The 15,901-nt window shown below is 39.8% G+C and overlaps 1 protein-coding gene across 4 annotated transcripts in view; it reads left to right on the top strand.

Moving 5' to 3' along the window:
* Positions 1–15,901, top strand: part of LOC100930829 (RNA-binding protein 12) — a 32,135-nt gene extending 16,234 nt beyond the window's left edge. For all 4 annotated transcript variants that reach the window (XM_031953917.1, XM_031953918.1, XM_031953916.1 and 1 more), the window contains 15 exons: positions 11,383–11,511; positions 12,037–12,216; positions 12,568–12,642; positions 12,767–12,838; positions 13,019–13,099; positions 13,259–13,348; positions 13,632–13,718; positions 13,938–14,024; positions 14,101–14,160; positions 14,249–14,382; positions 14,536–14,590; positions 14,778–14,829; positions 14,908–15,041; positions 15,146–15,382; positions 15,484–15,901. In XM_031953917.1, the coding sequence (XP_031809777.1) occupies positions 11,383–11,511; positions 12,037–12,216; positions 12,568–12,642; positions 12,767–12,838; positions 13,019–13,099; positions 13,259–13,348; positions 13,632–13,718; positions 13,938–14,024; positions 14,101–14,160; positions 14,249–14,382; positions 14,536–14,590; positions 14,778–14,829; positions 14,908–15,041; positions 15,146–15,382; positions 15,484–15,630 (1,620 nt within the window). In that variant the 3' untranslated portion in view covers positions 15,631–15,901. The remainder of the gene's footprint in view (positions 1–11,382; positions 11,512–12,036; positions 12,217–12,567; positions 12,643–12,766; positions 12,839–13,018; positions 13,100–13,258; positions 13,349–13,631; positions 13,719–13,937; positions 14,025–14,100; positions 14,161–14,248; positions 14,383–14,535; positions 14,591–14,777; positions 14,830–14,907; positions 15,042–15,145; positions 15,383–15,483) is intronic.

Below are 15,901 nucleotides of genomic sequence, written 5' to 3'. Positions count from 1 at the left end.
GAGAGTGTCCAGCTGAGTGGTTGATTTTAAATTCTTGAAGTATGATTGAGAATATGAAATTACCAATAAATACAGCTTCCATAGATCTTCATTAAAATAGAATCACCATCCTAAAAACATTTCTTTTTAGGAAGCAAACTAACTATATAACCGAAGATTATTCAGAAGGCAACTGAACTTCACTTGTGCATGTCAGTCCCTTAGTGAGCTTTTGTCAACTTATTTATATAGCTGTTGATGCAATATTCTTCCTTATCAGTCCCTCATTCCCAACAAATGATCAGCTAATGTTAGGATTCTCTCTTCCTTTTCCTTTAAAAAAAAAAACTTGTAGTATGTAGTAGAACTTGTACTTTTGGCTATCTTTATTTTCATCAATAAAAGATGACATGAAAGAATGAAGTGTGGGAGAGAACAGTTTAGTGTAAAGATCTAATTGAAGTACACTGGTTAGTAAATTTACACTTCTTATTCTGATGCTGTTATGGACCAGTCTCCTGTACTACAATATGAATAAGTTGATCTTCTGGTGATTGGTGACTGCTCAGGTAAATTTTAATTATTTAACATGTGCTTATTGTGTTTATACCAGGCCCTTGGATATTGCTTTACAAGGGAGCCTCATAAAATGGCTTGGAATGTAGCTTTTCTCCAAAAGCCCAGAAACAACATTTAACACAAGATATCTTCCTGGGTTTGGGTCTATTCTGTGGAATCTGGAAAGGATCAAGAGATCTCCATATAGGCATTTTAGTCTCAGGGAACAGGAAACAAATATTACTCAGGAAAGTAGAATCCTTACATTAGAAATTTTTTGAAACTTTTGCAAATGAAGAAACTACAGTCCTCTTTTTGAGGGGGGGGCTAGAGCAACAACTACTCCAGGAAAACAAAACTTCGGCTCAAGACTCAAGGCAATGAAGGGAAAATATCCAAGGAGAATTTGCATAATGGGAAGACCCTGGGCCTGGGAGTGGGATCTAGTCCTGATTTCACCATTAACTTAATTATTTTGCAAGTCACTTTTGTCTCCTTGGCCATAAAATGATGATGGGATTGGATTGATATCTGAATTCTTTTCCAGCTCTAAATCTGATCATGAGTGGGACAACTGGTACCATTCCATGTTAGACAAGAAAAACAACCTTTTTATTGTTAGAAATATGCAAAATAGGTTTTTTTTTTTTAACACGGCTTTATGAATTATTTTGAGAGAAAAATCAGCAAAAGAGAAAAACCACCAGAGAGATTAAAAAAAAAAAAAGTAAATATAGCATGTGTTGATTTACATTCAGTCTCTTAGTTCTTTTTCTGGATGTAGATGGCAAAATCTTTATCCCATCTTAATTATTGTTGAAGTTTTAGGCTAGGGTGAGAAAAAAATGAGAGGATAATATAGGATAGGAAATGACCTTTGGGAGGGAGGAGAGGAGGAATCTAAAGTGATGGTAAGAAGTGAGCACAATTCATGACATTCTGCTGCTCCGATGTCATGTCATGATTCCTTGGTGCTATTCTATCACATGCCTAAGTTATTTTATTTTTTCCCCTATTGTCCATTGCCCTTTCCTCCCAAATTCTCCATCACATTCTTTAGGAGTCTGTAAGGTCACAAAATGGAGTACCAAAGTTGAAAGGGAACTAGTCAACCTATACTTGAACAGTGTTATTATCCATGGGCCAAACCTGCTTCACAATTAAAGGAAAAAATAGGTTATTCTTCTATGACTCTTGGAAAAAGATTGAGACCTGATTCAGAACTTTCACTATTGCCCCATTTGGTTGTTGGTTGCAATATGAGAGCATCACATTTTGGTGCTTTTGCATCTTAATTTTTGACAAAAATTTTAGGGTGGGGGAGGACTTTTAAAAGTAAATTTTTTTTTAGCATATACACTTTGTCCAAGGGGTGGGGAAGGGGGGTGGGCTTGAATCATATACAATAAAAGGTGTTAAGGGTGGGGAAGGGATGGGCTTGAATCATATACAATAAAAGGTGTTAAGTATCTTCTTGGCAGTTCCTGAAATCCTTAAGGAGGAATATATAGGACATACCTCTCAACTGGTTGGTGCTTCTGTGACTTTTTCATGTTCTACACCAGTGAATCATTATTTTAGTCAAGTTGGTGAAGCCTTAATACAAATGAGGATGGAAGGAGAAACCCAAGTTGCAGAAAGTGACAATACTCTAGAATGCTGAAACAGACAGTATATTATATAAGGGCAGTAGTACTCTCTTAAAAGAAAAGAATAGCACATTCCTTGTCCTCTTAATCACCACCACCACTCTTGGAATTAAATTAATGCCCTTACTAACCTCTTCTCCATTATCCATAATAGTTGTGTGTTACAGTGATAATGAAGAACTAACCCATTTTGTCTGTGATGATGCTGCATAACCAAACAAAGGTTTAAAATGAGTTTATTGGTCTTCACGTATGTCTCCATAAGTGATTTAAAGATTAACATCAAGGGGGTTTTGCTCAATCCACATCTAATTGAATGAACAGGGTGAACACCTTGTGTTCCAAGACACTTGAAAGAACTATAAACAGATTTTGTTTTAGCCTTCCAGTTTTCCATTTTTGATCCTTCCAAATGGCTTTAAAGCTCTTCAGGCTCCAGCCATTATTACCAGTCTCCAGCACGCAATGACTGGGACTACTTGTTCATCTGGTCCTTTCAGGAATACTGAAGGGGGGGGGAGATGGTAGAAGAAATCTCTGCTAGTTGGAAGGTCCATTTAGTCTATGTAAGCTAATGAGATTTGTAGGTTAAAAAGATACGAAAAGGAAAGGCTGGTCTTTCTATTGTGTGACAGTTGGCTGTGAGTTGAAAAATAACTTCCTTAAATCACTGAAACAAGATATGGAAAAGATCAGAGTGCCTAGGTGGACCTAATTTTTCTATGTCCCATTGGAAAAACAGACTTAGGCACTGAGAGATTAAGAATAATGTATAATATACATACTATAATCTTGAAGTATAGTTGAAGAGATTGGAAACATAACCACATTACAAGGTTTTGGAGACTAATTTCCTAGTTATATTCACAGAGAAATGAAGTCTGCTGTTTGATTTCAACAAGTTTTTGGTTGAGTGTTAGAGATATGGGGGCCCTAACATTTTAGGCAGTTTTAAAGATAGAGACAAGAAATTTTGAACTTTCAGCCTCTTGAGATAATCTGCTAATTATAAAATACTATCCATAGTTAAGGAAGTTGTACCCCAATTACTTTCTGGAGTTACTACCAGTCTTTAACAAAGACTTATCTACATGTAGTTTGTTAATATGCTGTAGACAAAATTCAGGTGCTCTGCTTACAGAACTTCCTTGCTTTTTGATGTTGGTTTCTTCACTTTTCTTTTTCCTCTTTTCTTACTCTGATTATTGGCTGGTCCTCAGTAGTATCTGCCACTCCTGAGAAATGTTTTAATCATGAGCACTCATTTACTGATTCTCTTCTGGGCTGATCAGAGCGCAGTTTGTTCTGTTTCTCATAACAATCCGCACTTTCCTAAAGCAATCCTCCCACCTCACTCCATGTTTCTCTCTGAAGAAATTACACATGTTTTATATATGAATTTTAAGAACTACTCAAGATTTCTTCATTTGATGCATGAGAATGCTTAAAGTGACTAGAAAGCAGCATGTTATAGTCAAAAAGCACAGAATTTTTAGGCAAAAGATGCAGATTTATGCCCCAACTCTGTTATTTGAGGCCCCAAAAGGTAAATAATTGGCCCAATCTCCTTATTTCTAAAAAGATTGAAATTAAAATTAATACCTACATTAAAAGTCATTGAGCAGAAGTTTCATTTTAATTGCCCAAAATTTTGTATGTCCCTCTGCTACTTTACTAGTACAGTTTAGTAAACTAGGGCAAGAGCAGGCTGTGCTATTGGTATAGAGATGGGAGGCAGAAAGGCAGTACAGAGAGAATGTAAAAGGATTTAAAAGGAAAAAAACATGAGTGATCCAACATATGTGGGTGGAGCTTACAGGAGATTTGCTGAAATAGGGAATAATTTATATAAATTGGATTCCTTTTTTAAAGTAATTTTCCTTTTAGAGGAATCCTATAAGGAGTCCTTTAATGAAGTGAAAAATTACTCCCTAATTTTTCCATCTATAAAATGAACATTTTCAAACTAGATTATTGAAAATAATCATTTTCAAGTTATCATCTAGTTCTCAGAAGTCTTAAGATAGACTGTGCTGGCCAGATATTTAATCCTGGACCATTTTTAACCCATTCTAAACTAATTGGTATGGATAGATGAGATGCCTGGCATATGACTTTTTGCCTTAGCCATTCCTATTTACACAATATGTATTATGAAATGGTTTCTTATATTTCAGTTTGAAGACCTGTCCAGGAAAGATAAAGTATGCTTGCCAATTTTCTTTTTAAATTATATATTAGAATATAAATTCCCAAATATTTAGAATATTTGCATCCCTAAATTATATCCCTTGGAAATCTAATTCCACGTATAAGATTTAGGTCATTTTGTTCCTCCAATTGTGGAAACAATCTGTGATGGGCTTTTGGAGGGGAGGGATAGTCCTGAAGCGATCTTGGAGAACCTGGCCCAGACCTTTACCTGAAAACATTTGAGGGAGAGAGAGAAAATCTGTATGTTAATAGAGAAGAGCCTGTGATTATAATTTCTGATCCACCCAGATCTGACCCAATGCGAAGTACTCCTATGACAGTCCATCGTCAGAAAGGTTTTATGCATGGAAGTATGGGCCCTGACTTTTTCTCTGAGTTTGACCATTTTTAGTCCATAAAAGTCTTGGTAGTTATTTTAGGAGCAGGTCAGGGAAAAGGTCCTAAATTGAATATTTTTATAGTCACCTTCAGTTTCAAACACCAGTTAAGTCCCTAGTACTAATGGGCATCAGGGTACATGCACAGAAGAAACCATGCCCCCTGCCATCATGGAGCTGTCACCATCTGCCATTGGGGAAGGCACTATTTGGAGCTGTTGGGAAGTGGTGAGCTGGGGGTTGGTGGGACATCATACAAGGAGGGAGGGACTGACTGTATTTCCTTGTTGGAGAGAGTTGGCTTCAGAAGTGCCAGAAATGTCCTATTGACTTAATCGGAAAAATGATGCTGCCACTCCCATACTAACTCCCTGCACGGCCTAGTATCTGTGGTCAAATCCTTCAAGCTTTATTTCCCATTTCAGAGGGTTGCCTTCCCCTGCTGCTACGTCATCCTTTGCTATTGTGTAGGTTATATACTATTATGGTGGTAAGGGTACAGGGATAGGATATGGTTGGAGACCAGGGGAAGAAAAGGAAGCCCTAACTTTTCATTTGGGGACTGTTTAAGGCCACTGGTACAAAGGACAGATACAATGATGACCTTTCCTTAAAAAGCTTTTTATTGAATTGAGTCTATTGAATCGAATCTAATTGGGACCCTGAGAAGAAAAAGAGTGGGGTCATCCTCTTTCTCAGTGCTGGACTTTAAGGAATGTTCCTAGAAAGAGGAAACATCCAGCCCACATGGCCCTGGGACACTTCTGATGATGAAGAAAGTCTCTGACCTATAGCAACTGCCTATCCAATGGCAGATTATCAATAACTGCCCAAACTTTAGGGAACTCTGGGTCAATGACTAGTTGGAATCTCTGTAAGCAATATACTGGCTAATGTCATGAACTTCTTTGATAGTCTGGACCCAATCTCAGAATATTTTTAAATGCATGAAAGAAAATACATAGAATTGCAAAGGAAATCAATTATATTTAAATATAGTGATCAAAATGTGGTAGCATGTGTATATGTTTATGAACTCCTGGTGAAGAACTGCAGGTGTAGATTACAGGAGTTTTAAAGAAAATTGGTGAGAGTTGCAAAGATTTAAATAAGATAATCCCTTTCTCAATGGCTTTAGCTGCCTAGGTTAGATCTACTTTTCTGAAGATCAGCCGTAATTTTTTCAGAACTCCCAGTTATTTATTTTACTTTCATCAGAAATCGTGATTGAACTTCAATATGTGTGCTGGGCTAGGAGTGGGAAGAGCAGTATATTGGAGAAGAGCACCTTTGGTAATCGCTTCTCTGAGGAAGACAATACAGAAACTGAAGAATCAAACAAAATGCCATATGCCATGGCAAAAATAATAAAAATCCTGGAATACATTGTAAAACTATTTAATGATACATTTTTCAGGCCATTAAATGACTCACTTTTTTCTGTCCCAAGTTTCAGTAGAACATTTCAATCAGCATACCAATTTAGCAGAATCTGTAAAGAACCATTTGATTTCTTGTAATGGGAATTTGATAATAAAGTAAATATAATGTATTCTAGCAGTGTCAGAGGCTACAGAGTGGAGAAGGGACCAGAATGAAGTAGGATTTATTGGACAATGTGAGTTTTGTGTTGCATTTTGAAAAGAGTGTAAGCACCTTAGTAGAGAAGGGGTCCATAAGGCTCTAGAAAAGCAATGAAGATCAAGAAGGATGGTAATCTCTTTAATAAAATTCTTACTATCTGATGATAATTCCAATGAGGATGAAAAGAGATCCCAAGACTTTTAAGACAGATGTAAAGAGATGAAAGCGAGACATAACCAAGGAAAGAGAATTCTTGCTGGTTCAAACATGTAAGAACTGTCAGGAATGCTAAGGGAGACCTAAAAATTATGGGGAAAATATTTTTTAAAAAATCAAATACTTAGATATGTAATGAATCTATGATTTCCTTTCTTATGAATTTTTACTAATCCATATCAATGTAGGGGTAAATTGTCTTGAAAAGTTGGTATGGTGAAAACAATTCATCCTGAAGCCAGCCTGCTAATATTAGCTATCTAGGATTTAGCTAGACTGATCTTTGGACAGGAGCTATCAGGCAAATACTAAAATCCTTTTCTTTTAGCTATTTGATACAAGAAGATTAACAAAGGAAGAGGAAAAGAGCCAGTGTAATGGGGAAGATGATAATAGATGACAAGTGGAATTACTCAATTTCAGGATCAAAGACGTAGAGTTTAGAGTTGTCAAGTCTAGCTCATTCTACAGATGGAGTGATTAGTGACAACACACTATGTGCTATATGCTATTTAGTTTCTGTTCTGCGCATGAAAAAGTATGATTGAAGCCCATCTTAGGAAGATGGTTTGGGATATCTTAGCCATTTAAATTAATTTAGTTATTCTTCAGGAGAGAAAGAAATTACAATTCCAGATTTCCGTGATCTTGAAAAGTCTCAAAAATGATGGGAAGGGTGAATTTCAGAAAACTACAGGGTGAAACTTTATTGTTGACAAAGTAATATAATTAGATGATAAAGATTGTTGGATGAGTAGCTGATAACACTTAATGACTGATAATCAGTGAGTTGTAAATCTGAGAGGTCTAATATATTGTCCATGTTTCTGTCCTGTTGCATATTTGTATTAGTTGGCTAAAGTCAGAGAATAGGATATATTTAGGTTTATGAAACACAAAAGATAAGGATGAAAAGGCCTTATGTTAAGAAAAATTTCAGATGGTCCTAAACCAACAAGATCAAATTTACAGGGATGATAAAATGCTATGTTTAATTATTTTAAAAATTCATCTACATAACAATTAAGATGAGGGGGACATGGCTTAACATATATCTAATTTGAAAACTACCCTTGGGAGTTCTGCATTAATCAGTAGTGTGACTTGGCAGCTTAAAAAACCAAAATAACAAATTCACTCAGATCAAATTAGCCTTAAGATTTTCAGAGAGAAAGAAAGAAGACCACACTCTCCTGGTCAGGCTACATGTATAGTATTAAGTTCAGATCCTGGTATCATTTTAAGAATTCCACTGAGAAACCAGGGGTCATCCAAAGGCTTCATGACGAAATGACAAAATATGTTTTACAAGAAATTTTTTTAAAGAAATTGTTCAAAGAACTTTGTAAAGAATATTCAGTAGTTGTACTGGGTAATTTGTTAGAATAAAAGCTCAAGATATTCATGTGGAAGAGGTTTGTTCAGAGTACAAAAGTCTATATCGGGAGGGAAGTTCAACTTAAAAGGATTTAAAAGGTCCTTGACTACTAAGAGAAATTTTCAAGGGGAAAAAAAATCATAGGAGAAAAAGACACACTTGATCACGTTGGGGGATAGTACAGTAGTACTGTGGCTTCTGAGTCAAGCAATGATATGAACTGTGTTTAGAAAATGTCATTCTGACAATGTGCAGAATGGTTTCTTTTCAATTCTCATTTTCCCTTAACACAACGTTGTAGTTTTCAGTACTATTCTCCATGGCCTTTAAGACTCAACCCCACTCTTTTGTCTTTTAGACTTTTAGTCTCCTGGTTTTCATTCTATTCCCATATCATTGAATATTCTCATTGCCCCTATCTTTAGGCCTTTAATCTTCCTTGCTAATCTCATTTTCATTTTCTCACATGTATATTTTCTCCTGTAAGGTTAATTTTACACACATTCTCTCTCCTCTCTCTCCCCTTCCCTTCTTCTCTCCCTCTTTCCAATACATTTCTTTGTGCAAGTCCCACCAGAAATTTAAATTCAACATGACTATAGAATTTTTAAACTTTTCCTACCTATACTTGGACCACCTGTCTTTTCTTGCTTTTATCTTTTGATCCTTCCCATCCTGTTGGTTTGGGGAAGGTGTGTGTGTGTGTGTGTGTGTGTATTATGTATGTATCTTTCCTATGAACTTTCTATTTCCATATGCTTTTATTTAGGATAGACCTTAATTACCATCTGCTGTAGACTGTTGCAATAATTTCTTGATAGTTTTTTCCCCCCATTTCTGTCTTCTTTTCTATTCACTTTTCAAACAACTGCTAAAATAAACCCTTGCACACATCTAATCAAATCTTTTGTTACTCAAAATCTGTTGACTTTTTTTGCTTTCCTCTGTAGGATTATATTGTTGTGCCAGAGTATTATTCTTGGTTAAAAGCCATCTATTTTGTATTTTGTGATACTGTATTCCAAGATGGTTTCTTAGTACTCCAATGCTTTTTGGCTGTTGGCAATATTTTTTTCTTTGACCTGGAAACTCTGTATTAGAGCTATGACATTCCTAGGGACTTTTCCTTTGGAGCTTCTTTCAGGAAATCTAGTGAATTTATTTTTACATTAATCTCTTGTTTCTAATTTTTTTTTCTCATTTTTCATTTGGGTTCCTGGGTTCCAAGCTTTTTTTTTTTTTTTAAGTCATAGTTTTCAGGGATTATTAAATTTCTTGACCTGTTTTCTAAGTGACTTTTCACATCATTTACTTTACTTGTTTTTGATTTTGGCCTAATATCCTGCTGTTTCATGGAGTCTTTGTGTTTGATCTCTTTAGTTTTCAGGGATTCCATTTCTTGGGCAAAGAGTTACCACTTTGATTTTTGTATGTAATGTTTTTTTCTTTTTCTTTTTCTTTCTTTTTTTTTTTTGCTGAGGCAATTGGGGGTTAAGTGACTTGCCCAGGGTCACACATTTTTTTTCTTTCTCTTTTTTTTAATCTCCTTGGAGTATATTACTAGTAATGATAACACTAGATTAAAAGGCTTGTACAATTTTATAGTTCTTTGGGCATAATTCCAAATTTTTCTCTGACATATTCTTAACCTTTTTTCAAGGGTCCTCCACTCTTGTTGACTCTGCAAACAGTCTTTTGCAAACAGCTACATATATATCTCAGTCATTAAATGGCATTTCCTTTACTTGAGGAGTGATCTCTTATTGTCTAAGGGGCTATTGGCTGTTTTTACATGCAATTCTGGGTTGAAAGATGTCACTTATTTAGATTCCCTTTGTATGTCTTGATAATTATTCAGCCTGGTTCAAAATTGAAGATTTTCTGAGAGTAACTGTTGCAGAGCTGGGTATCTGAATCTTGTCAAGAAGTTAACCTCCCTTTTTACTTTCTCAATAAAAGTGAAGCTCTTTTGCTCCCTACGCTTAGTGCATAGTAAGCCTGAGGCAATTGGATTATCCTGTATTTATTAAAACCCCCAACTCAACCTCTTTCTGTGCCTTGCTGTCTTTGTCTGGAACAAATTCTGTGGAATTCCTTTTTTTTCTTCCCCTCTATTGAATTCATACCTAAACCCCAGCTTATATGCCAGTGTCTTTCAGGAAACCTTCCCTGATTTTGTTCTCTATTGACGATGACCTACGTCTTTGGATCTGACAACATTGGATAACTCTCTTGCTTTTACATAACAGTGTATATTATAGTTATCTGTATTTCGTCTTTTGAGTACAATACAAGTAAATATTTTATCTTGTCTTCTATCTCCCTTAGTGTCCAGCAAAGTAATTTGTACATGATACCACTTAATTGATAGGGTTGATTTTGCCTGAATTTCTTTGTTTTTGTTTTGTTTTTATGAAAGAAGATTTCAGCAATTTCCAATGATTCTGGGACTGCGTAGTACATTGAAAATGAGTAGCATGTTGGGATGGAATTGTTAAAATAAAATACCAAGTAATTTGGAGATCTGAAATACCCCCGTATTTGGGAGTTTGGACTTTGGAACACTGTGTGAGAAACTCTTGGCTTAACCATATTTAGTTTGAGTATTGAAATGGAAATAAGAATTTTTGGGGGAAATCATGGCCTAAGATAAGGACTTGGTAAAATCTCCTCTGTAAGTAATGAAGACAGTTGAAGGAGGGTTGCCCAAGGAAACTTTTAGTTCAAGGAAATATTTCTTTTTAAAAATTTGTACCTGCATAGCTTGTCTCAGATGAGATAGGGGATTAATTTCCTAATTCCTTTCCTTCTCTAGGGACAGACCTTCAATTAATTGGGTGGCAGGCTTATTATAGGTACAGGAGCAATTGCACAGTATTACTTCCTGCAACTATGGCCTGTTGGTTAGGAAACCAGTTTGGGTAGTGGTTCAGTAGTTGGGGCACTTGCTCAGTGATCAGGAAGCAGATTGGGGCATTGGTTCAGTGGCCGGAGCCCAAGTTGGAGAATTGATTTTTGTTTGGGGTCCAGGTTGGGAGCAGTAGTTCTATGTTTGTTGGGCCCCAAGATTGGGGCAGTGGTTCAATTATTGGAGTCCAGATTGGGGCAATAGTTCATTGGTCTGGGCCCAGGTTGGGTCTATGGCTTTGTATAATAGAGTATTGTGGGGGGCTGGATTTGGGAATCATTGTTCCTATTTCTAGATAGTTTTGGGGTCATAGAGAACAATTCCTCCATGATCTTTTTACCCTTTTTCTTTACTCTTGTCTGGGAAAGGGATAAATTTCCTTGTCCTCAAATTGTCTTACCCTTGGGGTAAGGGGGAAGAAGGATATATTGAGTCATCCAATGGGGGGAGGGAAAGAGATCATTATAGTAATACTGGTTCTGGTTATCTGACCCTTGATCCCTGGCCCCATATCCCCAGATGGCCCACTGTGTGACCTCGGTACAGCTCTCCATCTCCTGTGACCACCTCATCGATAAGGACGTTGGCTCCAAGTCCGACCCACTCTGTGTCCTGCTACAGGATGTGGGTGGGGGCAGCTGGGCTGAGGTGAGGAATCTGAGGTACATAGAAGGAGGGAAAAGGGGACTGGATGGTGGAGTAAGTGGGGGTGGAAAGGGCTGAGGGGTCAAATATCTGTACCCAATAGTTTTGGACCAGCTACCCTGGAACAGGCAGGAGAGTTATACCCTATATATGGTTCTCTGTTGAGAACTAGAGAGGCTAATCAGCCCTGCTTTTGAGTAACTTCATTGATCTACATAAATGGGGCCCAAAGTGCCTGAGAAGTCAAGCAGAGAAGAAGCAGTTGTCATTACATGTAGGGAATTTCTAGAAAAGTGAGGGAAGAAGCAAGAAGTATTATCCATATTAGAGCAGGGCTTTGTGGTCCCTTGGGAAGATTGTGTCAGATCTGGGATCCCTTAAGGAGCAAAGGCAGGGAAGAAGTGAGGGGGTCCTTGTTCTTAACTAAAGTGGGGCCTAACTACATCACCAACAAGCTCCTTCTTAGGAGATCACTCGTGGACTTCGTGAACTTCTCCTTCCCTTGGCTATACCTTCTATACCTTTTAGCTCTGTCGGACAGAGCGTGTCCGGAATTGCTCCAGCCCTGAGTTTTCTAGACCACTGCCAATCAACTATCACTTTGAAACAGTCCAGAAGTTGCGTTTTGGTGTCTATGACATTGACAACAAGACTCCTGATTTGGGAGATGATGACTTCCTAGGGGGAGCAGAGTGTACTCTAGGACAGGTACAGTAAAATTGCTGAGGGTCGGGGAAGGGAGGAAGGGGGTTTAGGAATTGGTAAGAGGGAGGTGCTCCTCTAGGGCAAATACCAGGATAAAAAGGTTGTTGAAGATGAAAGGGAGTTCAGCTCTTGAGGAATAATTAGCTAGGTATGAAAATGGACCTAGAAAGGTTGTATTCTGGCAAAGTCTGGGTAGGAAGTCTTAGCTTCCAATCTGTACATGTTATCCAGGGAGATGGGATCTGAGGGCCCTTTGAGCTACCTCTAATTCCTAAGAGCACTAGGTCCCCAAGTGCATGGTGTGTAGTATTATCTGGACCCCAGAATTGACTTTGACTCCATCACTACCCTCAGATTGTGTCCAGCCAGACGGTGACCCTTCCACTAATGTTGAAGCCTGGGAAGCCAGCAGGGCAAGGAACCATCACGGTGAGGAATTATGGTGCTGGGGAGTAGAGGAATTTCTCAGTCTGGCTTGTGGTATCCACGTCACTGAACTGAGGCTGCAAGAGATAATGCTTCAGGGTGATTCTTAGCTTTCCCTCACACTCAGATCTCAGCTCAAGAGGTGAAGGATACTCGAGTGGTGACCATGGAAGTAGAGGCCAGGAACCTGGACAAAAAGGTTTGGTGGGAAAAATTTGCAGAAATGGGGAGGGGGTAGGTAACCTAGCTTGCCTCAGAAAAGGGAATTGATGTCCATTTCTGGGCAAAAGATTTAACTCTAGACAGTGAATCTAATTTTTTTTTTTTTCCCAGTTGTGCCTAATCAGTGACCTAATTAGTGTTTTCTTGATGCCATTAGGACTTCCTGGGCAAATCTGATCCCTTCCTAGAGTTTTACCGACAGGGTGATGGAAAGTGGCATCTGATCTACAGATCTGAGGTGTGTGAGGAACAGATTAAGGGAAGAGCGAGTGCTTTAGTCCCATGTGCTGACTGCTATTATAGGTGGAGAGCTGGCATTTTGGGGAAGGATGTCCTGTCCTCTGAGTGGATAAAACTGAGATTCAAAGAGCCATAGTTTTGCCTACCTTTTCCCCAGGTGATTAAGAACAATCTGAATCCTACATGGAGCCGCTTCAGTGTTCCTTTGCAGCGCTTTTGTGGGGGAGACCTCAACCTGCCCATCCAGGTGAGGGGAAAAGGGATCTTGGGTAGCCTAAACTAGGACTGAGCCCTACGACAAAGTACCTGGCTTTGGGATGGGGGCTTTGATCAGGCTGACTAACCAGCCTTTATGATTACTCTTAGTGTTGCACTTAAGGTGTATAAAACATTGTTCATTTTTTATGGATGGATATGGCTCAGTGACCTTGTGAGTCACCCAAGGTTATAGCTGTTATTTGTTAGACTTGGAATACAAACTCAATTCTTTCATGGTTCCCAATCCAATGTACTTTCTACTTCCCATCCAGGTGCGCTGCTCAGATTATGACAGTGATGGCTCTCATGACCTCATTGGCTCCTTCCAGACTAATCTGACCCAATTACAGGGCACCCCAGTAAGTAGCCTGGCTCTGCCCACTCTATGCATTCCTAGAATGGTATGCTGGGGGAGGTGGTGGTTAGGTGTTGGGGGTAGAGGTTTCTTTCTAGTCTAGAGTTCTGGGACTGGAATTCTCTATCTAATAGACAGTACTCTAATCTTTCAGATTTGTTCACCTTCTCTGCCCTCCCACCCCCCCAACAACACATCCTTCTGTCTCCCTTCTCCCTGCCAGGTGGAGTTTGAATGTATTCATCCTGAGAAGCAGCAGAAAAAAAAGAGTTATAAGAACTCAGGGACCATCCGGGTCAAGGTCTGCCAGGTAGGGCTCTTTCTCTCCTCCCACAATCTCTGAGCTATGCTCCCAGGCTTGACCCCACTTCTTCCTCCATCCCCAGATTGAGGCAGAGTTCTCCTTCTTGGACTATGTGATGGGTGGCTGCCAGATCAACTTCACTGTGAGTACCCTGGGACAGTGACAAACTGCTTGTAGGGGGAAGGGAAGAACTGGCCCCAAATGCAGTCACTTCTTACTCTGCCTTCTAGGTGGGTATGGATTTCACTGGGTCCAACGGAGACCCTTCCTCTCCAGATTCCCTGCATTACCTGAGCCCCTCTGGTGTCAATGAGTACTTGACAGCTCTGTGGAGTGTGGGCTGTGTGGTACAGGACTATGACACGTGAGTCCAGTCTCAGAGATTGTATCTCATTCCCATCCTGGATTCCTTGCTTGGGTGTCCCCTTTCATATCTCAACCCATGGGGTTGGGGCAAGGGGTAGTGCGGATAAGAACTCCACTACTTCCCCTCCACTCCTTTATCTTCCTCCCACAGGGACAGACTGTTCCCGGCTTTTGGATTTGGGGCCCAGGTGCCCCCTGATTGGCAGGTGCGCCCTTCCCTAGTCTCACCTTTAACCTCAGGGTTGGGGAGTGGTCACTGTCCTGGTGAAGGAGGGGTTGGGCAAAGTTGGAGATGGTCTAGGAAACAAAACATGAGGACAAGGAGCAACCTTGCCTTTGGTCATAGGGAAGATTACTACTGGGATACAGAGCTTTTCTCATTTTCACTCTCAGGTTTCTCATGAATTTGCCTTGAACTTCAATTCCAGTAACCCTTATTGCTCAGGTAACATTTTATCCTTACTCTTAGCTTCTCTCTGCCTCCCAAATCCATGTTCCTCCTTCACCTCTTGCCATTCTCTAGGCATCCAGGGCATTGTAGATGCCTATCGCCAGGCCCTGCCCCAAGTCCGACTCTATGGCCCCACAAATTTTGCCCCAATTATCAACCATGTCGCCCGATTTGCCGCTCAGGCTGCACAGCAGGGAACTGCTTCGGTGAGAAAGGCCCCTGGCTCGTGGGGTATGTGGTAAATGAGCAGGATGGGATGACTTTTGAGGATAAGACTCCTCATCTTGACACTCATGTTTGGACTCTTCAGCAATACTTTGTGCTGCTCTTGCTGACTGATGGGGCCGTCTCAGATGTTGAAGCTACGAAAGAGGCCGTGGTCCAGGCCTCACGCCTGCCCATGTCGGTCATCATCGTGGGTGTCGGGGGTGCTGACTTCACGGCCATGGAGGAGCTGGATGGGGATGGGGGTCCCTTGCGTTCCCGAAGTGGAGAGGCTGTTGCCCGAGACGTTGTCCAGTTTGTGCCTTTCCGCCAGTTTCAGAATGTGAGCCAAGGGGATGAGCTTTGTAGTTTGAGGGAAGACTTCAACCTTGGGTTGAGAAAAGGATTAGCTAATCTCTTACATGCCATCTCTCCCTCCCACAGGCCCCTCGGGAGGCACTGGCCCAAGCAGTCCTTGCAGAGATACCCCAGCAGCTCGTGTCTTACTATAAGGCAAAGGGCTTGGTCCCCCACAAGTCCCCAGTGCAACCTGCCAAGGACCCAGCCCCAGCTCCAGTCCCAAAGAACTAATTGACCACAACACTGACTCTTTCTGCACACAAGTATGTCTCTGCCTCTTGTTTCTGTGGGAGGAGGGACAGAGCATCTGTCCAAGGTGGTGGACATTTGTGCTTACTGCTTTTGGTTATATGTATATGTATACCATATGCCAGTCATTCTCAAGCTAGCCTGACCCTAGCACATTTTTTATCTTTTATATTTGTATACATTATGCTGATTTTGCATTCCTCTTATGTACACACATTCCCTAAGCTTTTAATAAAGATCAATGAAAACTGAA

The sequence above is a fragment of the Sarcophilus harrisii genome, chromosome 2 (assembly GCF_902635505.1).
Source record: "Sarcophilus harrisii chromosome 2, mSarHar1.11, whole genome shotgun sequence".
NCBI classification, from domain to species: Eukaryota; Metazoa; Chordata; class Mammalia; order Dasyuromorphia; family Dasyuridae; genus Sarcophilus; species Sarcophilus harrisii.
Note: the sequence above shows the minus strand (reverse complement) of the source record. Positions and strands in the feature narration are given on the sequence as shown.